The sequence below is a fragment of the Macaca fascicularis genome, chromosome 12 (genome assembly GCF_037993035.2).
Source record: "Macaca fascicularis isolate 582-1 chromosome 12, T2T-MFA8v1.1".
NCBI lineage: Eukaryota > Metazoa > Chordata > Mammalia > Primates > Cercopithecidae > Macaca > Macaca fascicularis.
The window spans coordinates 82,987,177-83,012,500 of NC_088386.1; the positions used below are offsets into that span (position 1 = coordinate 82,987,177).

Sequence of the window (25,324 nt, forward strand, 5' to 3'; positions counted from 1 at the left end):
GAGAACAATGCCAATCATAGATAACATTTTTTGAATCAGACACTCTATTAACACTACATCTCACTGATAACCCTGCCATCATCTCAGTCCTTATAGCAAATCTATGATGTAGATACTAATATGATCTGCATTTTTAACACACACAACTGAGGATTAGAGAAATGAAAAAACATGTTCCATGGTACCCAGCAAGTAAGTGACAAAGTGGAATTTGAGACCAATTCTGCCTGTCTAAAGAACACTCTCAGGCTGGGCACAGTGGCTCATGCTTGTAACCCCGACAGTTTGGGAGGCCGAGACAGGAGGATCACTTGAGGTCAGGAGTTTGAGACCAGCCTGGGTAATATAATTAAACCCCATCTCTAAAGAAAAAAAAATAGTTAAAAAATTATCTGGGTGTGGTGATGTGTGCCTGTAGTCCTTGCTACTTGGGAGGCTGGGTGGGGGAGGATTGCTTGAGCTCAGGCGTTTGAAGCTGTAGTGAGCTATGATCGTGCCACTGCACTCCAGCCTGGTGACACAGTGAGAGCCTATCTCTCAAACAAGAAAGAAAGAAAGAACACAGTCTCCTGTAATCACATCTAGACATACAGAAAATATTTAAAATGCTATACATGAGTTTTACTTGAAGACGGTTTCTCATGTTTTACCTAAGGCCTGAGAATTATAATAATAAAGGAAAATTTGCAGTTTTGCTTCTTTCTTTTCAAATTCATTTTTAAAGATTTGTAGAGTCAATTAAAATAAGTGAACTAGAACACAGATCAGGAGAAATCTTGAAAATGTTACTTAATTAATTAGAAAATAAGTAAAATTAGGTGTAAGACTAGACAATCTCTTCACTGCTTATGGCTTATAATTTCTATCTATTGCAGTTTTACCCATCATTGAAGCATTTGCTTCAATTAGAGTATCATCTCAGGAATCTTCAGATTCTATGAGTTAGAATGGTTCTTTCCTTTCTCAGTGTCCCCCAGGTCTTTGTATCTCCAGAATAACACTCATTGTTTTGTTTTGTTTTGTTTATTTTACTTTGTATTACTGTTACATATGAGTATTTCAGATGACTACATAAATGTATTCTGAGTGCCTGTATGATTGATATAGTCTAATGAAAAAATTAGTAACTCTTACTATTTATTGAGGGGCTCCTAAATGCCAGGTCCTATATGAGTCTACTTTACCCAGTATTTTAAATAACATCATGACCCATTATAAACACACACGCGCGCACACACACACACACACTTCCCTGGGGCTTATTTAAAGCAAAATCAGGCTAAGTCCATACTATTAGCAAATAGACATGACAAGTTTGGAATACATCCCGTGTCTTAATCATTATCTTATACTATCCATTAAAATTAAGTTGTGCCTCAATTCAAGTTCATACCTCTCATACTAACTCACCATTGAAAAATTCTTTTTTTTTTCCTTTCAGTTCACTATATGGAATAAACAGTTAATTGTACTTTCAGTAAAAACTTCAAGTAGAAGCAAGGTAATTATTTGAAAAACGTATTTTTTCTTTTATGTAGAGGTCAAATTTCTTATATTGGCAAGACACTCATTTCCTTTAACAAAGTTTTGCCTATGTAGCATGTTATACATCTTGTTTAAAAGCATGGGCATTTTAGCAAATAACAAATGCATGTATTTATTGCACACAGTAATCTTTATTTTTAAAAAATATTATTTTTCTAAAAAATTGGCCTATTAATATGTAAAACCTGAGAACAGTATTTGGGAGAACCAAATTTCTGGCCTCTCTTTCGGAAGGAGGAATGTGCCTACAGGTTGCATCCTTAAAGTTAATAATTTAGTAAATATATACACAATATCATTTTTAAAAAAGCACTTCTCCATAGATGAAATAAACATTCTCTGATTTTAAATTTTAACCCTTCAATTAAAATTTAAAATTAGTTGTGAGTGTCAGTTGAATAGTATTTGTTCTTAAATAAAACATACATAAAGACAGATATAAAGATATTGAACATGACTTTATTCCAATTCTTTATCAATAAGAAATACAGTTTACGTGTGTAGATTAAGCTTGCAAAATACTTTGACAGATACCAACTTCCTTGATATGGAGATTGTATATTTTGATTAAAAAGTTAACTCTTTCATTCTAATCCTCTTTACTAAATTACTGTTTCATTCGTAGATTCTTGGGCTTGGAAAGAGCATTAAAGATCCTCAGGTCCAGCTATGAACCCAGGATAGAAAAGCCATCTACTTCAACTTTCCTGATAGGTTAACAGCTAATTTCTGTCTGAAAACCCTGAGTGACAGGAAGGCAGATGGCAAGGTTCATTACATTTTGTTTAGTTATATTCATTTTTTTTATTTTTTAATTGAGCTATTTTTTTTCTGTTTGTTATTATACCAACTGTATTCTTAATTATAGTAATTTGGATTCTTGAAGTCACACATTGTGCCTTATATATTTTGTCTTTTTCTGGCTTAATGCTCCTGGTATGGTACCTTGATGCCCTGATCAGTTGGTATTTTCTTCAGTTTCTTCACTTGATAAGTTAATTTTTATGATATCTTGCTTTGCTCTCATATAGTGAGCCAGGTGAATAAGTGGTCTGATTAGAGATTTAAAATTGAATACTGTACATTTGTTGGTATCATTTGGCTTGCAGTATTGTTTTCACTTGGCAGCTCTACTCTTACCTAATTAGTTCACAGCAAGCATTTTCCATTAAATCTTAGACTCTTTCACATGAAGGAACATAATTAATTTTGCATTTGACTTTAGGAAATTGGTGCAGGACTTTACTTATCTTTACTAAATTCCAACTTGTTTGGGACCGTATGACTTAGAATTCTAGAAACCATTGTCCTCCCTGTAGCCACTGGTTTTGACAGGCAAATGTAATTGTTGTATTTCCTACCTTTATCCTCTTCAAAAATTTAATGTGCTTGGATATTTCGACTTATAACATGCAACATAAAAAGAGATCATTTAATCTGAAGACTCTCAGCTGTATTAGTTTTTAATTTGCAGAGATAGTGGTCTTCCAAATGTTAATTAAAATTTTACCCTATATCTACTATCATTAATTGCAATTCTGGAAATATTACAATGAGTAATTCAGGAAGATTTCACTGAGGAAGTGATGCTAAAATTTAGATCTGAAAGATAAATACATTTAATTAGACTAGGGAGGAGGCAAAGATAACAGGCAGGGCAAGTTAATGATTTTGGTTTTATATGAATTACAATGGAAAATCTAAAAATTTTAAAGCAAAGAATGGCAAAATCAGATCAATATTTGATCTAAATATTTGAAACTATTATTCTGGCTGCCTTGTTTAGAATTAAATGAAGAGAGAAAGTGAATTTACTGAAGCTAAATAGAACAAGACTGCTGGTGATGGCAGTAGTGATCAGCAAATGGAATAGATTAGAAGGGTTTCAAAAGGTTAAGTTCACCAGGTATAAGGAAAGAGTGACAGAGAAGAAAAATGAGAGAAATGTATCATGGATCACTCTTAAATTTCTGGCCAATGTAATTGGATTTCTGGTAGTGTCATTTGTAAAGATGGGTCACTCTGGAAGAAAACCAACTTGGGTTAGAAGGAGGTAGATACTATGAATTTGTTTTGAACATGTTCATTTTGAGATATTTTTGAGACGATGTGTTTCAAGAGCCATAAAAAGATATATACCCTTTGACCAAGAAATCCCAAGACTCTGGGAATGTAGCCTGAGAAAACAGTACAAACTATGGGAAAAGTTATAGTTGAAAATGTCCATTGCAGTGTTTTTTAATTGGAAAAAATGAAAGCAATGTTAATACTCAGAAATAGAGAATTTATATAACAACTTTTGTACACTCACTAAATGAAAAATTATTTAGCTGCTCAAATGGTTGTTTAAAAACTGCTTAGTAACATATAAAGTGCTAATTATATAATGCTGTTATAAAAATAGTTCAAATATTTAAATGCTATAATTAAAACTGTAGAAACAATATGAAATAAAACTAGAAAAATATAAGAAATTGCTTAATAGGATATTAAAATTATAGGTTTATATACATATATATATATCTTCTTTGTCTAAAATTAGTAGAAGAAGGAAGTTGGAGGAAGGAGGAAGAGTAGGAAGAGGAATAAGAAGAAGAGGAGGAGGAGGAGGAAAAAGAAGAACAAGAAGAAGGAGAAGGAGAAGAAAGATAAAAGAGAAGGAGCAGCGGCGGCGGTAGCAGCCACAGGAGGGGAAGGAGCAGAAGATGATGACAACGCTGATGAAGATACAATGAAACATAGCTACTTACTCTTGTCACACTGAATTCTATAATTATTACTAATGATCAAAATTATGAAAATCATGTGAAGGCATAAAATAATGCATGCATGACTTAGAATTTAACTTTCTAGAAATTTAAAATTGATTGTTGATTGCTTTGTTCAAAAAATTGGAGCTGACTCTTCCTCCTCAAAAAGGAGTGAATTACAAGTAAAATTGAAAGTACAGTCACACCTTTTTAATGATGATCCTCCAAACCAGGAAAAACCCTAAACAAAGTGTATTTACATTATATTTTTGATGACATATGTTAAATGCCATTGTTATTATTTGCACAAAATTCCAGTTTCTAAAATGGACACTTACTCTGTTATTAAAATTGGCCAAAAGCTAAACGCACAATTAAGAAGGCCTATAATATTTAACAGTTCCCAAAGCAAATACAGTTAGGTTTGTATATTAGTTTGGACTCCTTATTATATGTCTTCACTTTTATATGCCTACTAATTTTGTGAAATTCAGGTTAAGATATTTCATCAATCTCCTCTACATATTTTACAAAGCTGAGATCAACTTAATTTCAACTTATTTTAAACATTCAACTTATTTCAAACATTATAAATTATCTATATTTGTATATTTTGTCAGACATGACATAAATATGCACATGATGGGGCATTCACCCAACACATCTAGTAATTTTCTTAAAATATTTTAAATTTACTTACTTGAAATAAAAGAATATGCCAAGCGAGATAAGCAGTGATGCAATAGATAATCCATGTCCAATTATGGTCAGGTAAAACAAATTTAGTGCAGTCTGTAATTTGTATAAACAAAAAAATTTGGTTCATATCAATACTATAAGTATCTATAATCCTACATATGCATAAGTTCAAATTCAATTTAATAAACTATATTTTTAGAAATATGTGATCTCATAGCCTTACAATGATGAGTTTGCAAACCAATAATACTTGAATGCATCTGGAATGAAGAATACCCATCCAGTGAAATTATCAAAATTTATAAGTTGTATGCCTTTTTATTTTTAAATATTTTTTAAAAAAATTAGAAGTCAAATATTAAATCTATAAGGAAATACTTTTATTGATCTAGATTATATACTATATGAAACTAGTATTTTATATTTTGTGCACCTTCAAACAAATGCTACATGATGATTTGTTTTGTTCAGACTTAAATGCCAGATAAAGGTTTCTTTTCCAACTGAGTTGCTTTTTCCTTGGCAAATTTGAAGCTCAGAGGCAAATCTCAATTTGTTAACTTAGAAGATTCTATGATCTGCACAAATGTGTTCTTTCTCATGGTTTTCACTTTTTTATTTTTATTTGTCTGTATTCCATTTATTTGTAACCTACCACTTTATTATGTATTTGTATAATTTTCTTCCAATTCTTATCTGAATAAGCTGGGAATATACTATTTATAAACATAACGATAGCTGGTAGTTATCAAGAGCTTACTATATGTTAATCTTTTAAGTATTTCCCTTATGTTAAATCAATCCCTCTGAAAATAATGAGGACGGAATCTATTCTTACCCTCATTTCATATATGAGGGGACTGAAGCAGAGAGATGTAAAATGGCTTTTTTAAGGTCAAACAGCTGGTAAGAAGCAGAAAGAAGAGATCAGGTTTTAGGACTCACAGTTGTAATCACTGTAATAAACTGCCTCTATTAGAAACACATGCAAATACATGCAAACGTTTTCTATCGAAACTATATTATAGTGCCAAAGTGTAATTAACCTTGACTCCCATGTGTAGTGTTTAAGGATGCGATCGTTAATGCGAGTGACCTAAGAGCCAGTCAGAATGAGAGCCTTCTGCTGAGGGAGAGCCAGGACACTTTAAACCCTGCTGGGCTTATCCTGTTTACTTGAGCGCAGTTTCAGAGGTCATTCTAGAAATTCCACTGCAAATGAAAGATTTTCCTTTTCTTACACTTTTAAGGTGTGTTTTCTTTGGAAAATTTGAAACGCTAATACTGAAACATTGACTTGTAAATTACACTCTTACCTAACAGGATTGCTTTTCAGTGTAATGACAAAATCAATAATAATTTTTTCCACGGATATATTTCTTCATTATTCTTCTCAAATTATATTATGAAAAGACTTTATAAGGGAATGGAATAATGACTTTATTTTCTTCAATACAGTATTGGACAAGCAAGCTAACAAGCTGTTTAAATAGATAGTGTAAGTTAAATTTCAATTCAGAATTATGACATACCTTCACTTTCTCGTGGGTGTTAACATTACACTGGGTGTAATTTGTCCATGTTCTGTTGCTTGCTGGATGTCTAAACCAGTTTCCATCTTGGTCACAGATCTTTGTAACTTTTTCTTTAAAATTAAAAAAAAAAAAAAAGGAAAAACAGTAATGTAATTAACCTCGGGCTTATTAAATAGATGTCAAGGACATATGTAGATACATTTCTGCTTTTACCTGATGGATCAAAGTCCTGAAAGTAATCAGGGCAGAGCTGCATTGATTCAGTTCCTGCTGCAACATTGTTCCAGCAGAGCCATCCATCCCAGGTTCTGTTGCAATAAACGCCTTAGTGGGGAAATAAAAATTAGGGATAATTAAATCCCTCTACTTATACATGAAGACATAGTCTTAAAAGTGGTTTCACACTGATGTGGAGTAAAGGCTATCTACTGAAAATGCAGATATTATATAAAAATCTATATATAGAAATTATTTGACTTCCCACCAAGTAATATTATAATAATTTGTGAATTAAATTCTAAATTCAATTTTAAAATATCTAAATATATAAAGTTTAGATTTGATTTTAATTGTCAAAGATAGCTATTTGTTTAATAAATCAAATGGTCTTTGCTAGTTGTCCTTAGCCATAATGTAGTGATTAATTAGTGTCCCTATGCTTAACATAAGAAAACAATGGGAAATTAGAAACATGTTTCATTTTAGAAACTATATTCTCAGGGCAAGCTGTTAGTATTTTCTGAAGCAAGCAAATCAATATTCCACTATTTCCTATTATACCGTTGTAACCCTGAAAGATACCTATTTAGGCCCCTTCACCAAATTCTAGCTCTTCATTCCTTTTCTTTTCAAATAAAGTAGAATGTTTAATAATCTCACATTTTTCTCCAAAATTAAAGAAGGAACTTCTTACATTAAGATATATAGTTGTTTTTAAGGCATAGGTAAATTAAACGACCAATGTTCAAATGTTGTAACAGTCTATAATCAAGAGTGTAATTTTCTTTTCTTTTCTTTTCTTTTCTTTTCTTTTTTTTGGGGGGGGGGGATGGAGTCTCGTTCTGTCGCCAGCTGGAGTGCAGTGGTGTGATCTCGGCTCACTGCAACCTCCACCTCCCGGGTTCAAGTGATTCTCCTGCCTCAGCCTCCCAAGTGGCTGGGACTACAGGCATGCGCTACTACACCCAGCTAATTTTTGTATTTTTAGTAGAGACGAGGTTCTACCATGTTGGCCAGGATGGTCTCAATCTCTTGACCTCTTGATCCACCCACCTTGGCCTCCCAAAGTGCTGAGATTACAGGTGTGAGTCACCACACCTGGCCCAAAAGTAATTTTCTAACTTGTCAGGTAGAGATAGAACCTTGATTGCTGCATGAGATGTTTATTGTTTTTAACAGATTTGCAAAGCAATATCGGATTTTATCTAGCCCTCATGAAAATAGAACAAAATTCTGATGGCCTGTAAGTTCAAGTAAATTGAACTAAAAAACAACAATATTTTAATGTTTCCCTAGATAATGTTTTCTGCCCTGTCATTTTTGGGACAATTATTTAAATAGTTTGAATCCATATATTTCTAGATAAAATACATTTTATGGCCTATTGGAAAAAAAATTCTTGATGTAGTTTTAGAAAGCATCTCAGATATGTCCATATCACAGCTCCAAAAGAATCTATCTAATTCACTACAGCATTGGTAATGTGATAGAGTGCAAGGTGCAGAATTTTTGAAATTGTGTTTTATGGCATTTGAGTGAGATGTAAGTAGGTATTCCATGAAAAAAGTTTCTCTGGTCAAATGGATTTTAGAGACCCAAAGTTGAAATAAAAATAGCACTTTATTGCAAGACTTTCTACGGTATTTAAAATTACAAAGTATATTATGAAACTTCAAGAAGATGTATTATGCAATGATTCCAAACTTCTTTTACCACAGAATTCTTTTATTATGAAACTTTACAAAGATATTCCTATTGTTCAACAATTAAATTTAAAATCTACTTTTACATAATAGATAGCAAGAAGGCTTGGAAGGGTTTCAACGTTAAAAATATCTAAAGAGACTTTTAAATTTTATTTTACTGTGAGTTTTACATTTGATATTTTGAAAAGAACTCTTTCTTTAAGGTTGCCAGGTAAAATATAGGACCTGTTTTTGTTTTGCTTTATCTGGCAACTCTGCTTGTGCCACTCATCTTTTATCTTCAGAATCTAGGCAAACATCTGGTGCTTAGTAGGCTCTCAATAAATGTTACCCAAAAAAGCAAAAGAATATCTTAATGAAAACAGGAGCACTTAGATTTCGTTAACTTTGCCACCAAATCTACTATGCAAAGTGTGTGTATTATGCAAAACAACACTTTTGTATTCATTATATTATTATCAACCTCCTGTCAGGCAGGTAGTTTAAAAAAGAAAAAAGAAATACACAATTACATAAACTGAAAAAGTCAACTGTCATTAAGATTTTTGTTTTTGTGTTAATATTAATACTTATTTGATTTAAATATCTTTGCACCATAAAAAGAATCATACTAAACAGATCACTGTCACATATTTTTATTGTTTTTAAAAAGCAATATAACATGATGTCATAAAATGTTCTTCAAACATAATTAAAACTGCACATATACAAAAAGGTAGCAATTAATCTATTTTTAACAATGGACCTAAGGAACTTATGATGATATAATGGGGGAAGTTTTCTTTTAAAAATATGTCAAATGCATTTACAATTAAGTAGCCATGCTTACCTTCTGCTTGTTGAATGGGGTCTTGCATAATCTTTTGGTAACATTCATACTGAGCTGTCATGATTTTATTTCTAGTAACTCCCAACTGAATTGAGTCCTCAGGACTCTCTTCTAATTCTGCTGTAACAAAAATCTAAGGGATTAAAAAAACAACATCAACTTCATGAAAAGGATTATGAAAATGTGTTTGTCAAAGGCAGTCTGTCACAGTGGAAAACAGCAAGTGCAGGGATGTACTGAGAGATAAACTGGCTCTCTGGGGAAAAATCCCCAATTTGTAGTGTTTGCTATTTCCATGGTATAAATATCCCCACCATGTCCAATTTCAAAACACCAACAAGAAGTCACCATTGGCAGAGTGGGAAAGCACAGTTGGTTCTCAGAAGCCTGTGATAGCCAGCTCCAGGACATTCCTTAATATGTGTTCTGGAATGTCCAGAGAGAGATGTCTTCCAATCTGAACCCAATGCTTTTCCTGGCTCTGTGAATGAAGGCAAGATATTGTCTGTCCCCTCTCCGTAAGCCTCTGCTTCCTTATTGTAAAATAGTATAAAATAGCATCAAGATAACAGAGGAGATATATCTGGCACGTGGAAATACTTACAATGTATTGCATTGTTATGATATTTTGATAATCAAAATAATGGCAACATCATTTATGATGTTGATAAATAGAAATTTTTCTTGTATGCACATCAGTAATGTTTTTGGACAAGTTATGTATTTATTTTCTTCCAATATAGTAGCACTATTTTAAGCTTCAATTCTACTTTAGTTTCCATATGACTTTTTTCTGATTTATAATATGAAGCCCAAATAAACCTCTTTTTAACACTTTTAGCAGTAATTTTTGCATAATTTCTATTAATTATATTCCATAAGCTGTTATCTTCCTATCCTTACTTTGTCCCCTCATTGTAGTATTTCTTTTTTCTAGCAGGAAGTTGAATTTAGTAAAGTCAAAATGACATTCCACTGAAGCTCAAGTTTTACCATTGTGTGACCACCATTTAACATTAACTCTTTCATTCCTTTATTGTTTTAATTTCCAAATAAAGATTTATGCCGTGGTAGTGCTACACAACTAATAAATGGAAATGTGGAACATCAAGAAAATTAACATATTTGAAAACCACATAAAAGTCCATAAAAGTGCATAAATCCATATCATTTTTATCCCTACTTGGAATGCGGACTCTGATTTATACACTATCTTACATGAATTCAAGAGGAAGAGTCATAATTTCTTAATTACAATAATCAGTTGCTAATCTGTTACAGAATTACCTGCAGGAAAGTAAGGTTCTATGCAGCTCGCTCAGTGGAGGGTGGGAGCTGAAGTCAACTTAAAGATATCATCTAAGAAGTGCAGAATTTGGACTGCTCCTAGACTTGAAAATGTTTTCAAATACAAATGCTGACAGGGATATACTCTTGTTTGTTTGTTTGTTTGTTTGTTTTCTCATTTAGGTTTTCTGTATTCTCTGTATTGTTTCCATCTTTGTGGTGTTTGCTTGGAAACACCTCAAGAAAATTCCTGCTGCCACAGGAGTAGATAAGAGTAGGTCTCTTGGTTTCTCATGTTTATAATGAGATAAGAGCATGGTCAATATTTTATTTTGAGGTAGAGAAAAATATGGGTGATTCATTACTATAATTAAAAATAAAATTAATGTATGAAGTATATGACTCCTCCAGCAGAGCAATCTAGTTTTTGTCTTATTTGCCTACCTTTGACTTTGGGCCCCATATCCCCAGTGTATACATGTACAGGGGCAGATGAGTGTGTACACTTATGTACACACATGCCCCAAATTTAACATCAATGTCTGCTAATTTGAATGAATGATTGAGGAAATTAATTTAAAACAAAGTGCATGGTTCTAAATTGCCTTGCAATCAAGATATGTCAATCAACTGGCAGAATGGGAGAAACATCAATGGAAAAATCACTTTTTTAATAGATCTAACTCTGAATCTACAATTCTGGTTGAAACTATTTTCTCTACTATGTACAACATGTACTATAGAGTCATTCCATTTCTTTTTCAATCTCTGATTACTTTCCTCTGGTGTCTTACGCATTTGTGTGTATTCATCTTTCCCATTCTGATCCCCTCCACTTCCTTCTCATTCTATGCCCGTTATAGGACTAAAAGCATACACCGAATGAAAACACATTATTGCTGTATCAATTGGATATAAAAATGTAATTAATTTCTGTATCTAGTAACTTCTCTAATATTCTTTATCAATTATAGGTATACTGGAAGCGAAAACAGACATAATCGTATATATTTTTATGCTTACCATAAAAAACGGCAAGAGAACCAGAAAATACAGGGTACACTTTTTCTCCATCATTAAGCCAAAATGAAATATGCTATATAACATAAACTGCAACAGAAGATAAAAGAAGTATAATTCATCAATATTTATGAAATAAATGCAGATGGTTCTCAACAGAAAATTTATTTTAAAACTACACGATAATTCAATAATTTTACTTTAAAGATTTGATTAATCTTTTTTTTTTTTTTTTTTCTTTTTTGAGACGAAGTCTCGCTTTGTCGTCCAGGCTGGAGTGCAGTGACCGGATCTTGGCTCACTGCAAGCTCCGCCTCCTGGGTTCACGCCATTCTCCTGCCTCAGCCTCCCGAGTAGCTGGGACTACAGGCGCCTGCCACCTCGTCCGGCTAGTTTTTTTGTATTTTTTTAGTAGAGACGGGGTTTCACCGTGTTAGCCAGGATGGTCTTGATCTCCTGACCTCGTGATCCGCCCGTCTTGGCCTCCCAAACTGCTGGGATTACAGGCTTGAGCCACCACGCCCAGCCGATTAATCATTTTTTTTAAAGACATGGTCTCACTCTGTCAACAAGGCTAGAGTGCAGTGCCACAATCTCAGCTCACTGGAGCCTGAACTTCCCAGGTTCAAGCGATCCTCCCTCCTCAGTCTCCCAAGTAGATGGGTTAAAGGTGCGGGCCACCACACCCAGCTAATTTTTGTATTTATAGTAGAGATGGGGTTTCACCATGTTGGCCAGGATTACAGGTGTGAGCCACCCTGCCCAGCAGATTAAAATAGATTAAAATTGCAAATGTTTAAAAGCATTATGGTATAAAATGTTAAGGAGCTTATAACATTTTAATTTAATTTAATTAGGCTTATAAACAGAAAAACTTCTTACAGATGAGAGAGAGAGAGAGAGAGAAAGAGAAATTAGAAAACAACTTGCATTTTTTGCCTTTACCAAAATTGGGATCAAATTATAAAGGCATTAAAATAAAGAGTTTTCATGGACATAAAAATTTTTGATAGCACATTTTATTATAAAGCTTACCTTTATTTCCTATAAGTATTCATCTCATTTTCAATTTTCTGACTGCTTAGTAATTTAAGGAAGGAAATTGTTCTGAAACAATTTCTTGAGAATCAACATCTGTACATCATAAAAATGTCCTTATAATTTATTAGAAATTATTCTTCACTACTGAAAATCAATTTTTTAAAAAATTAGGAAATAAAAGATTCCCTAAGTCATCTACATTATTGAAATAAGGTTTCAGGGAATTAAGTGTATCAATTAAAATGTTTGTTTGAATATTTGTAATACTAAATACAATTCTGAGCTAGTGAAAAATGGCCTCTAAAATGCTACCCACTGGCTTCCTAATTCTAAGAGACAAGAAATGCTAGCGTGTATTTCCAAATGCTTACACCCTGTGAAGTCCAGGAGCAACCTACTCTGACATATTGTCAGGATGTAGCCATATAATATAATATTCATTTAACTAAATGATATGGTTTGGCTCTGTGTCCCCCCCTAAATCTCATCTTAGGCTCACATAATTCTCACGTGTTGTGGGAGGGACCCAGTGGGAGATAAATGAATCATGGGGGTGGGTCTTTCCACTGCTGTTCTCCTGATAGTGAATAAGGCTCACAAGATCTGACGGATTTAAAAATGGGAGTTTCCCTGCACATGCTCTCTTCTCTTGTCTGCTGCCATGATGTGATGTGCCTTTCACCTTCTGCCATGATTGTGAGGCCTTCCCAGCCACGTGGAACTGTAAGTGCATTAAACCTCTTTCTTTTGTAAATTGCCCAGTCTTGAGTATGTGTTTATCAGCAGCATGAAAACGGACTAATACACTGAGCATGCAAACACTATTTTTAAAGGAGAGAAAAAATTTCCAATCAACAGATATTTGCCACTGAACTGTGAGCTTAGATTTAATTTTGTTAGGAAACTAGTAATGATTTTTATTAAAGGGCTAATTTGGGAAAAAGAATTATAAAAACTTTTTTACATGTTCACATGTTTTGCTTATTATTTTTATTATGACATTCAATGAGAGCACACCATTAATTGTCACACACAATTTGTGCCATTGCTAGCCCTCGCCAATGACTCACCTAGAAGTTGTAGCAATCTTGTTTTATAGCAACCTTGTCAAGTTGTAGTTGACAAATTGAAGTTTGTAGCAGTCTTGTCAAGTTGTAGTAGTTTTCTTTTTAGTGGTAGCAATTTTTCAAATATTGTTTTCCCTTCTATCAGGTAGTCTGGGTTTTTATTATTAGATGATCTTGAGAAAAATATAACCAAAATATCATGAATCATTGTATTGATTTTAATAAAAATAGTGTTGTTATATACAGAAAACAATGAATCAAAGTTTCTTTAATTCAGTAATTAATAAGTTAATATTTTAGTTTATATTACATTTTACCATGAGAAAATTTGATTTCCCAATACTTACATGCACAATTGTCTCCAAACTCAAATCACATTTTCTCTTGGATCATATTTGACAATGTCTTTAAGAATTTCTTAAATTCAGGGGTCAAGACCTGAAATATTGATAAATGTAATAATTTAATATTATACTAATGACCAAAATTATTTCTATGATACATTAAAAACTTCAAAGAAAATACTGCTACTAAGATCATACTTTTATTGATTGATTCCAACTTTTAAAAACCTCTTTTGCTTACAATATATTTGAGCTATTATATAGCATTATCAGAATCACAGCATGTGATGTTTCAATATGAATTAAAGATCTATGTTATGAGAACACACTTGGTCTAGAATGTACATATTTTCTATGAGTAAATAATTTTTAAAGAGTGATTATGTCATTTTCACTTGAAAAATTGTTGATTTTAGATATTTACATTTTTTTCATAGAATTACTAAAATATTTTCCTCAGGCATTTATAAGTTAGATAAATATTTCTTTATTTATTGTACCTATAGTCATATAATTCCACAATCATTCTAAATTATACTGCCTTTAAAACTAAATTTTGGGCCGGGCGCTGTGGCTCAAGCCTGTAATCCCAGCACTTTGGGAGGCCGAGACGGGCGGATCACGAGGTCAGGAGATCGAGACCATCCTGGCTAACACGGTGAAACCCCGTCTCTACTAAAAATACAAAAACTTAGCCGGGCGAGGTGGCAGGCGCCTGTAGTCCCAGCTACTCGGGAGGCTGAGGCAGGAGAATGGCGTGAACCCGGGAGGCAGAGCTTGCAGTGAGCTGAGATCCGGCCACTGCACTCCAGCCTGGGTGACAGAGCAAGACTCCGTCTCAAAAAAAAAAAAAAAAAAAAAACTAAATTTTGTGTTTTAATCTTCTCAGTGGAGCTTTAATTATTATCAAGTATTAATAGCAAGGTGAAAGAAAGGAGGGTTGTTTTGTTTTTGTTTTTTATTTTTGTACACATTTTTGTTGAAGACTTGAAAATAGTAAACAGACATAGTAACTCCTAGAACTCTACTTATCATATTAATGATAATTTACTAGGATTTCTGTTAAAGAACAAAAAATTAAAGCAATTTACAATTCATTATTATATAATACTCTTACATGCACATGTCACCTGGAAATGTGATCTATTTCTCTTGCAGATTTGGTTTCATATCTGATTTCTTTGCATCCTTTGTGACTGACAGTTAATAAATGTTTACCATATACGTGAATGAGTAAATGAATTAAAACATGAACCAGTAAAGTACTTTAGGATCCTAAAGTCACAATCAAGAACACTGATAATAAGTACTAATTGTAATTTATCTTCTTAGAAAGTTTTAGATAGTGTTTGAATATGTACTGACAATGAAAATTGTGGGGGTGTTTCTTATATCTACATGTCTATTTTCTTACAAAATAAAATCCTGAAAACTATTCAGTTTTGAATTTTGTGATTGCTTAGATAATAAATAAACAGTAGTTTTCTGTACTGCATTTGGAAGACATAAAGGTTAAGCCACATTTAAGGCATTGTAGTACATACTTGAGATATTAGTAGTTCATATTTTTCTGTATAAAAGTATATATATTTAAATATGCTAGTAATGTGCATAATGCCATTGCAAATATAGCTGAAAGTCAACTTAGATAGACTCTCATACTGGGAGATGAAATGATGGCATTGTTCTCAGGAGAAGTATGTTTAACTGTAATCCTTGATTTTAGCTCATTGGTTCTCTGCATACTGCCTTTAATTGACTGATTCAGCAAGTACTTCTCTCTATATATTTAGCTTTTTCTAAATCTATCTTCACGAAAATACAATTGATGCTAGTTGACCAAAGCTGTTAGGCAAATCATTTTTCATCTCTTTCAGATCTTGTTAAGTTATTTACTGATAATTGAACTCTATGTTATATCATGAAATATAATAGTTTCCATTTAATTTTAAGGAGAGACCAGGCAAATAATGAAAAGAAGTCAAGTTAAGTGATTAAGCCTGCCAGAGGATTTTTCCATGTGTTCTAAGGTTTGTTTAGTAGGAAAAGTATTTCAGAGTTGTGAAAGCTCTAATTTATACCGTTAAGTACATTTGTAATCATATTGGCACTGCTAGTTTGTACGGGCATTTTCTCTTCAAGAGCTGCTAGTTTCATAGTTCCTAAAAGTACTATTTTATTTTCCTTTTTCAAAATTAAACAAAGTGTTTTATTACTAGAAATGAAATAATTTTCTTTATCATCGAAAAGAATTTTAAAAGCCCTTTATTTCAAAATGTTTTCCATGCTTTGGCCCCCAACATCTTCAACATTAAAATAAAAATGATATATTTCATTACAAAAAGAACTCTGAAAAATAAAAATGTCTTAAAATCTGAAATAACTTTTGAAATATTACTGCCTAGTCACTCAAGAATTTATGTAACTTACCATTCTGGTTTTATTTCTTAATATATCATACATCTACAAAGATAATTTTCCCAAATTCCCTCCAAGAAAATGTTCCCAAATACTTAAATTTAAAGAAGGCAATTTTCTTGACATATAATAGTGTAAAAGCATGTTTTATTGTACATAAGCATTAGAAACCAATGTGACTTAATCAATATTTATAAGAACACACAAAAAAAATACTGAACATGCATACCAGTGCCTTGCAAGCCTATTTCTCATTTTCTAAAATTTGTATTGTTCCTATACATACTTTCCATTAATTTATGTTTCTTTATAATAATTCTTATTTTCATTGAGTCGCCTAGCACTAATATTGAGTGTATGTTAACTCCAAGATTAAGCAAAATAATAACTTAATATTTTATTTCAGTATTTTTGAAATACCTTCGATTTTTCAGGCTCTAAACCATACTCTGTTTTTCATTTATGTATCCATTCACTATAAAGTTGGCTAACAGATGTACTTTCTATGCATATTTAATTTGCCATAAGGTTCACCAACCTGAACCTTTGTGTGAGCAAAGTTGAGCTGTGTGCTGTATGTTATATTACATGCTTTCCCTTACTTATGGTGTATTAGACAAGCTACGTATCTCTTGAATCAAAACAAGGAATAAACACTCTACTCCAATCCCAGTGTTCCACACTTGCATGGCAGATGGAAACCTATTTCAATCATTCTACACAATCTAAGAAATGTCAAAGTGCAAGAGCCTGGTTAACTTATTTTTCTCACTGCTTACTTTTGGAAAAGCTAAGTCTTTGTGCTAGAATTGTTGTTGCAAGTTACTATCTTTACTTCCAATAGAGCCTTTTTAGACAGGATGTCACTCTGCCCCAGCTGAAGTGTAGTGGTACAATCATAGCTCACTGGTGTCTTGAACTTCTAGTCTCAACTAATCCTCCCAATTTGGTTTCCCAAATTGTTGGGATTACAGACATGAGCTCCTGCACCTGGCCTCAAATAAAGTATGTAAAAGAAATTCCAGTGTAAGGTTTTAGTGCCCACTTCAACCTAGCTTGGAATACCACTCACACTTTTAATATGTAAAGCAGTTAGTAAAACAAAACATAAAGAAGCTTCACTTTCCTGAAGACATGTTACTGATATAAGAAACTTAAGCTATATGTCCTCTTTAGGATGTCATTTGAGTCGTGCATTATTTTTTAAGCGATTGAGTGAGCAGGTGCCAAATCACTGATGTAGTACACACCACGTCCTCAAAGTGTGAGGTTGTGGGCCACCTGCATCAGAATCACCTCCAAAACTTGCTGAAAATGTTAAAATGGCCAGGGCCCACCAAGGACCCTCTGGAACAGAACCTTTTGGAGAAGAATTTAGGAACCTGCATGTTTAGTAGGCACCCAAGTAAATTCTTGGCCTGTTATACTTGGGAAAGCATAATATAAATATTTCATCCTCACTGGGACATGCCAAAACCTGAACACACTTATATTTCACTGTTTCTAGGTAGTGGTGAGACTATTTTAAAATGAACTACAAAGTATAAATCAAGCAAAATGTTCAGTAGTGTTCCCAGGCATTATTAATGTCACAGAACTCCCAGAGCAAATTATTCAAATATCTATTTTAAAACATACCATGTAACCTTATAATTATTTCTTTATGTTTCTCTGCCATGAGATTGTGAGCACAGTAAGAATAGGGCAGGCAGCATATTCATCTCCGTGGCTACACACCCTAACAAAGCGATTGCATAAAGAGGGTATACAGAAAGTGTTTTTAAAGTAGATTACTTATAAAATAAATTCAATCTTGTTGAAGAAACCTGATGTTTTTAGTTATTCCTAACCCTTTCAAGCCTATTATGATTTTCTGAGTCATAAAAAAAGACCAGTGACTCGATTCTACTCCAAAAATTTCTGATTCAGGTCATCTTGCTTGGGGCCCAGGAACAAGCATTTTTTCAAGTTTCCCAGGTGATTTTAATATATAGCTAGGGTTGAGGATCCCTGGCATAGACAGAAGAATCACGTGGCAGGCAGAATGATAGGCATACAATCATTTTCGTGCCCTATTCACCAGAATCTTTGATTGCAGCTATGATTTAGGTTATGGATCTTAAAATAGAATGATTGACCTAGGTTATCTCGAATTATCCAGGTTAGTTTCAGATAATAACTTGAGCTCTTAAAAGAAGAAAAGAAAGGGTGAAGGGTCAGAGAGAGCAGCACAAGGGGAAGCAGAAAAGATGGAAACATAAGAAATAGTTGATTCCTTGTTGCTGGCTCTGCTGTGGAGCCCACATGCAAGGACTAGAAAGTGGCCTCAAGCCAGCAAAGAGATGAGGACTTCAATCCTATAACCACAAGGAATTGAATTCTGCCAACAACCTGAATGAGTCTGGAAGCAGGTTCTCCCCTAGAGTCTACAAAAGGGAATGCAACCCTGCCATTACTTTTATTTGACCTTGTAACACTTGAAACAAAGAAACCAACCGAGCCAACAGAACTGACCAATAGAACTGTGAGGTAGATAGTAAGTAAGTGTTGTTTGAAGTTACTAAATTTATGGTCATTTGTTACAGCTAGGATAGAAAACTAATAAAAATCCTTACCTGACAAAAATTACATTTTTTTTCCATCAAACTGAAGTAGTAACTCTGCTTCCCAACTAGCCAGTCATTCCTCTTAACCTTACAATACATTCATCCTCCTGCAAGACAATCCTATTAGCTAGAAGTGGTTCTTCTAAGGTGCTTCTAAATTGCTGTGTAATTTTAAGAAAATTAATTCAACTATTTTCTGCTTGGTTTACTCAACTAGAAAATGAGTATAAAACTTGATCGTTAAGTTTCCTGTTTTCTGTTGCATACTTATTAGAAGACATACACTAAAGTCAAAGAAATATATCTTTAATGCCAGTTCTTATACACTTAAACTCCCTAAACTGATTTTCTGACCTGAAAATTTGCATAAAAGTAGTGGCTGTTTTTCGAAGGTTAATGTGACTGGTAAATGAGATAATGCCAATCAATGCCTGGCTAAATCAATGTTGCCTATAACTTTTATCATAGCTCACCTTGTTGCATTTCAAGTATTAAATTACATGATTAGAGATAAAAAAACTTGCTTAATCATAAATACACAAATTCTGTTCGTCATGGCAATAATAATGCTGACTGAACAAACCAGGCAAATCCAGCATGCAAACTGTGACTTGGCCAAAGTCACAAAGATGCTTAGGTCTGACTCCAAGCTCAGAACTCAGGTTTTCTGACCTTAAATTTCTACCCTTTGCCCTGTATCATACTGACTTGGACAATGGAGTTGTTTATTTGCATAAAGTAAAAGACATGTTTCTATTTTGCTTATTCAGTTATTTCACTTAACCACCAGTTTTCTCATTACATGTCACTTGTACTCATCAAACACATTTATACTTTTTCCCAACAAATTCTTCTTTCATTCCTCTTCTTAGCAATGTCATATTCGATTTTTTAAAAAAACTTACATTAGTAAGTGACTTGACAACTCATACTTGCCATTCTGGCAAGGTACCAAAATAAAAACACAGGTACTGTCTCATTTTCTAGCACTTTAAAAATGCATTTTAAAATGAAGAAAATTTCTTCTAGAAATTAAGTGTGTTATCCTACCCTATTTCTTGAGCATTTACTTTTACCTAGTTTGGTAGGGTGAAGGAAGTGAGACATAAGTTAAGATTTCTGCCCTTGATAAAAGTATTTATCAAGTTGGAGAACAGTATTCTACTGCTTTTGAGGCTTACTTCATTGATTTCAAACACTCTCCGTGGAACTCATTCACGAGGTTCCAGCGAGGGATGATTTTATCAACATTTCAAACAGGAAGTTAATGTCTTCCTCACTCCTACCTCTGTCATTCATTGAACCTGGGCAAATTCCATGCCTTCCCAGGTGTTTCCTACTCATCAAATAAAGCATTAGGGTAAAAGGATTAAGTCTTGGGTAAGAGTTCAAAATTTATATGAAAAGAAAACAATGATTGTTATATAGAAACAGCTTTTACTGCAAGTAACCTAAAGCCAAAATATCCTTAAAACCAAATCTCTCCTGACATTGTTTTGTTTTTGTTTTTGTTTTCCCTGTGGCTCAGGAAGACTTTGTGTATGTCTCCTCTTACCTAATAGCTCAGGGGAAAAAGTGAGCCATTTGGCTAGATAATTTTTCTCTCATTACCTGAGAATTCAGGGAAAAGATATCTAGACCAAAGAAAGAAGTAAATAAAAGAAAAAAATATCACTTATCTTGCTCTCACCTCTTCATATACCGCCTCTTTTCAGAGCTATTCTTACTTTTGAAAGGCCATTCGAGAAAAGTCTAGTTCTCTCATCTCCATTGCGAAAAGTCCAAATTAGAAAAGCAAGCACACTTCTTCATTAGTTCCCTTTCCAGATGTCTCAGAATGGAATCTGGTAAGTTCATGTACCCTAAGCTAAACTTAAGCTAAACTTATCACCATTATCATTGGAACAGGCTTAATGCTCATAGGACTAGAAATTAACATTTTCTGAATTTTGGCTACATTGAGTTTTTATCTTCTTTGCATTTAAGAGAAAGTCGCTAAGCCAAGACTTTTAAATATACAGAGTAATCGAAATTATAAGACACATTAAAAAATGATCCAATAATGCCTAAACTCAACAAAGTAATTAAAAAAAAGAAAATTATTACACTTAAGCCATTAAATTCCTATGGATGACCTGGTATAGAAATTGCCAATTTTTAAAAGTCATTAAAAACTCTCATGAAAACTTCTAGAAAGTATTTTATTTTTGAAGAGATGCCTAAAGTTAATTATAACTATTAAAATCCACATTAAAATTCATATATAAGGAAGCATATGCTGTTAATATAGTCTCACTGGTTAATGACACAGTTTTTCTTTATCCAGAGAGATACTGAAATTTTTAAAGTAGTATCCAACTGATATGTAATAATTCACACAATGAAGGGATGATGTTTAATGCCAGTTGCAAGTAGAAATAGTAGTTGTAGTGGTTATAAATATGAGTTAGACTTCTTGTTTTTAAAATCCAACTCAGTCACACACTAGCAAATTAAACAACTTCTTTAAGAATAGTTTTCTTGTCTGCAAAATAACTCCTAAACAAGAAAGCTATTGTAAAAATAAAATTAGATAATATAAACTTCTTAGACCTCACTAAATATTACTTATTATTATACCACATTAAAATTTTTGTAAATATAAGTAAGCGTATTATACATATTTTCATTTATTTGCTATAATTTCAATAGCACTGTACGTGGAAAACTAACACTATATTTCGAGGTGGTGGTCACATGCATCTTGAGTTTTTTTTATCTTCTGCAGAAATAATATGGTTATTTCCTTATTCTGTCATTTAAGTAGTTATGAAAATATCAAATAAAGTGAATTATAAGTATATTCCCAGATAGGATGTCAATCTAGTTAATATGACTGCACAATTACTAACACTGAGCCTATATATAACCTAAAGCTCTAGCAAATTTTTTATAACATTGTAATCAAATATTGACTTCTTAAAGAATATAATGCTAAGCCAATTAAAAATAAGACATAGAACCTCCCAAATTTTACTTTAATTTTTTCTTTTTTATTTGTATAAATTTAAGGGATATAAGTGCACTTGTATTGCATGAATATATTGCGTAGTTGTGAAGTCTGGGCTTTTAGTGTAACAATCACCTGAATAATATACATTGTATCCATTAAATAATTTCATATCCCTCACCCCCGCTACAACCCTCCCACCCTTCTAAACCACCAATGTTTATTATTCCACACTCTGTGTCTTTGTGTATACATCGTTTAGCTCACGCTTATAAGTCAGAACATGCAGTATTTGACTTTTTGAGTTGTTTCACTTATTTTAAATTGGTGATAATAGACTTTCCTAACTGCACTGGAACAACAAAAGAAAACATTGACTCTATGTTTATTTGCTTATTTAATGAACATTCCAGATTGAACAGTTGAATAACTATTAAAGAGAGATAATTTCGTGATTAAGTTTGGGACTTCACTTTACACTGTAAAGTACTTACTCACGGGACTAATTTTCCCATTGTGGGTATAATTAGCCATTTTCCGGTGATTTTGGTCACCCTCTTTTTATTTGAAAGAGGCAAGCAGCCAAATCTCAGGCCAATTAGTAAAAGGTGGAAGGGAGCCTGAAAAAAATGCTTTGTACTTGATGGAACACTCCCCCTCCAGGAGATCTAATATGGAAAGAATTAATTGCTCAAAGAGCACTAAAACAAAACACATCTTTCCAGCTCTTTGGAATAAGAGCTTTATACCTATTTTCCTTCCACAAAGTCAGGAGTCAAATGCTATGTGAAATCATGTTTTGTTTTGTTTTTCCCTCTAACAATAAAATCAGAAAATATACAATTCTGCTATAATTTTAAGTTGCATACCAGTCCATAAGCAAACTTATGATATTCTTGTTACATTGAGCTTTGCAATCATTCTCAAAATAAAATTTATATGGCATCTACTAGCACATTCCAACTTTTAGGAGGTAGAGGAACTCTGTTGATACTGTCTGTTTAGCATGTCTTCTTTATTTCCCTTAATAAAATGAACCTTTTTCCCTATAGAGAATCCATTCTCTCTGGTTCAAGTGAGACCTCCCTCTTGATCACTGAAGTAGGAACTGATTGAAATCTGGTCAGACTAGCACAATCCCCTGATTAAATTTAGCTTGGTCATGGACATGTGTGGTCCAAGCAACACCACTGGAGTTCTCCCTGGGACATTTGTATTGTTGTTATTAGGGAAGCTTTTTCTTTCTGCTGGGGTTGCAAAGCAAGTAGGGTATGAATATCAGACTATTCTCATGCATCTTCCTATCATACAGAGAAAATGTTAAAAAATGCAGTCAAGTGAAGGCAATCAGCTGAGAGCTGAGGATTGGTGGAGAATCCAATAACATTAGAGCCCTTTAATTTGGCCATATTTGAAGGCACATACAGTTCTAGAAATCCTCACAAATTAGCCATTAAATTACATTGTATGCCTAACTGATTTATTTGGAGCAGTGTAGTGGAATAATCACTATGTGTGGAATAAGAAGGCTCCATTTTGCATTCTGACTGTGATTGAATGCCCTGAATATTCTTAGGTTAGTCACTTTGCTGGGTCTTCGTTTCCTGACCTGTAAAATGAGATGACTTCAAGCACCTTTTCATCTTGTAATCTAGATATTTACAGATTGTTTTCTTTTTCACAAAAGAAGAACATCATTGTTCATACCTGAAGCATATTCCATGCCCAGCCAATAGGAGTTCAAATCTGACTTTTTTATCCAAATACATCTATGGAGTAATTTTTTTTCTAAATATGAAATAGTCAGCAGTATATGCTCTTGGATAATCCACAACTAATATGTACCTATGGCGAGATACTCACATCCAGCTCAAAAAGTAAATGCAACTCTTAGATGAAAACATATGAGTAAATATTTGTCACCTCTGGTTAGGCAATGGCTTTATAGATATGACATTGAAAGCAAAAGTGACAAAAAGCAGGTAAATTAGATGACATCTACATTATAAACTTTGTGTTCAAACTATCAAGAAAACGAGGAGATGACACACAGAACGGGAGAAAAAAATTGCAAATCACATATGTGAAAGCGACTTATATCTAGAATATAGAAATAAAGCTTATGGCTCAATAATAAAAAGAAAAACAACCCAATTAAAAATGGGCAGAGAAGATATTGAGTCAACCTAAGTGTTCATCAACAGATGAATGGATAAAGAAAATATGATATAGACACAAAACAGAATACTATTCAGCCATAAAAAAGAATGAAATCTTGTGGCATCATAGATGAGCTGGAAGGACATTATGTTATATGAAATAAGCCCAGAAAAGAAAGATGAATACTGTATATTCTCACTCATATGCAGAAGCTAAAAAAGTTGATCTCATAGAAGTAGGGTAGAATGCTTATTACTGGAGTCTGGAGTGGGTGACAGGGAGAGAGTGATATGGAGAGGATGGTAAAAGAATACAAAATTACAGCTAGATAGGAGGAATAAGTTCTGGTGTTCTACAGACTGTGGAGTAAATACAGTTTAAAAAGTTTATATTTTCAAATAGCTAGAAGGAAAGATTTTAAATGCCTTGAACACAAAAAACAATGTAAGTTTGAGGTAATTGATATGCTAACGACTCTAACTTGATCACTACACATTGTATTATTGAAATATCACCCCAAAAATAGGTACAATTATTATGTGTCTTTTTTTTTAAATGATGGGTAAAGGATCTAACAAATACTCAGTAAGCTCATGAAGTTATTATGTGTCAATTTTTTTAAAAAATTAATGGGCAAAGGATCTAACAAATACTCTATCAGCTCATGAAAAGATGTTCAATATTCTTAGTCATTAGGAAAGTGCAATTCCAAACCATAATAAAATACCACTTCATACCCACTAGGATAGCTATAATAAAATAGACAGACAATAACAAGTGTAAGAAAGAATATGGGAAATTATAACCATCATATGTTGCTCATAGGGATGTAAAATAGTGTAAACCATTGATAAATACCTTAGTAGTTTTTCTAAATGTTAAACATAGAGTTACTATATGACCCAGCAATTCAACTTTTAGGTATAAACTCAAGAGAAATAAAGACAGATATCCAAACAAACGCTTGCACATGAATATTCTTAGCATCATTTACAATAATTAAAAGTGGAAACAACTCAAACATTCATCAGTTTGTGAATAGATAAACAAAATATGATATATTCCCTACAATGGAATATTATTTGGCAATAAAAAGAAAGGAGTACTTA

At 33.1% G+C, this 25,324-nt stretch overlaps 1 protein-coding gene across 2 annotated transcripts in view; it reads right to left on the reverse strand.

The window, feature by feature from the left end:
* Positions 1–25,324, reverse strand: part of CALCRL (calcitonin receptor like receptor) — a 104,572-nt gene that overhangs the window by 30,184 nt on the left and 49,064 nt on the right. For both annotated transcript variants that reach the window (XM_045367361.2, XM_045367360.2), the window contains 7 exons: positions 14,046–14,136; positions 13,702–13,871; positions 11,594–11,680; positions 9,284–9,416; positions 6,743–6,853; positions 6,527–6,639; positions 4,996–5,087 (listed from right to left, as the gene is read on the reverse strand). In XM_045367361.2, the coding sequence (XP_045223296.1) occupies positions 4,996–5,087; positions 6,527–6,639; positions 6,743–6,853; positions 9,284–9,416; positions 11,594–11,677 (533 nt within the window). In that variant the 5' untranslated portion in view covers positions 11,678–11,680; positions 13,702–13,871; positions 14,046–14,136. The remainder of the gene's footprint in view (positions 1–4,995; positions 5,088–6,526; positions 6,640–6,742; positions 6,854–9,283; positions 9,417–11,593; positions 11,681–13,701; positions 13,872–14,045; positions 14,137–25,324) is intronic.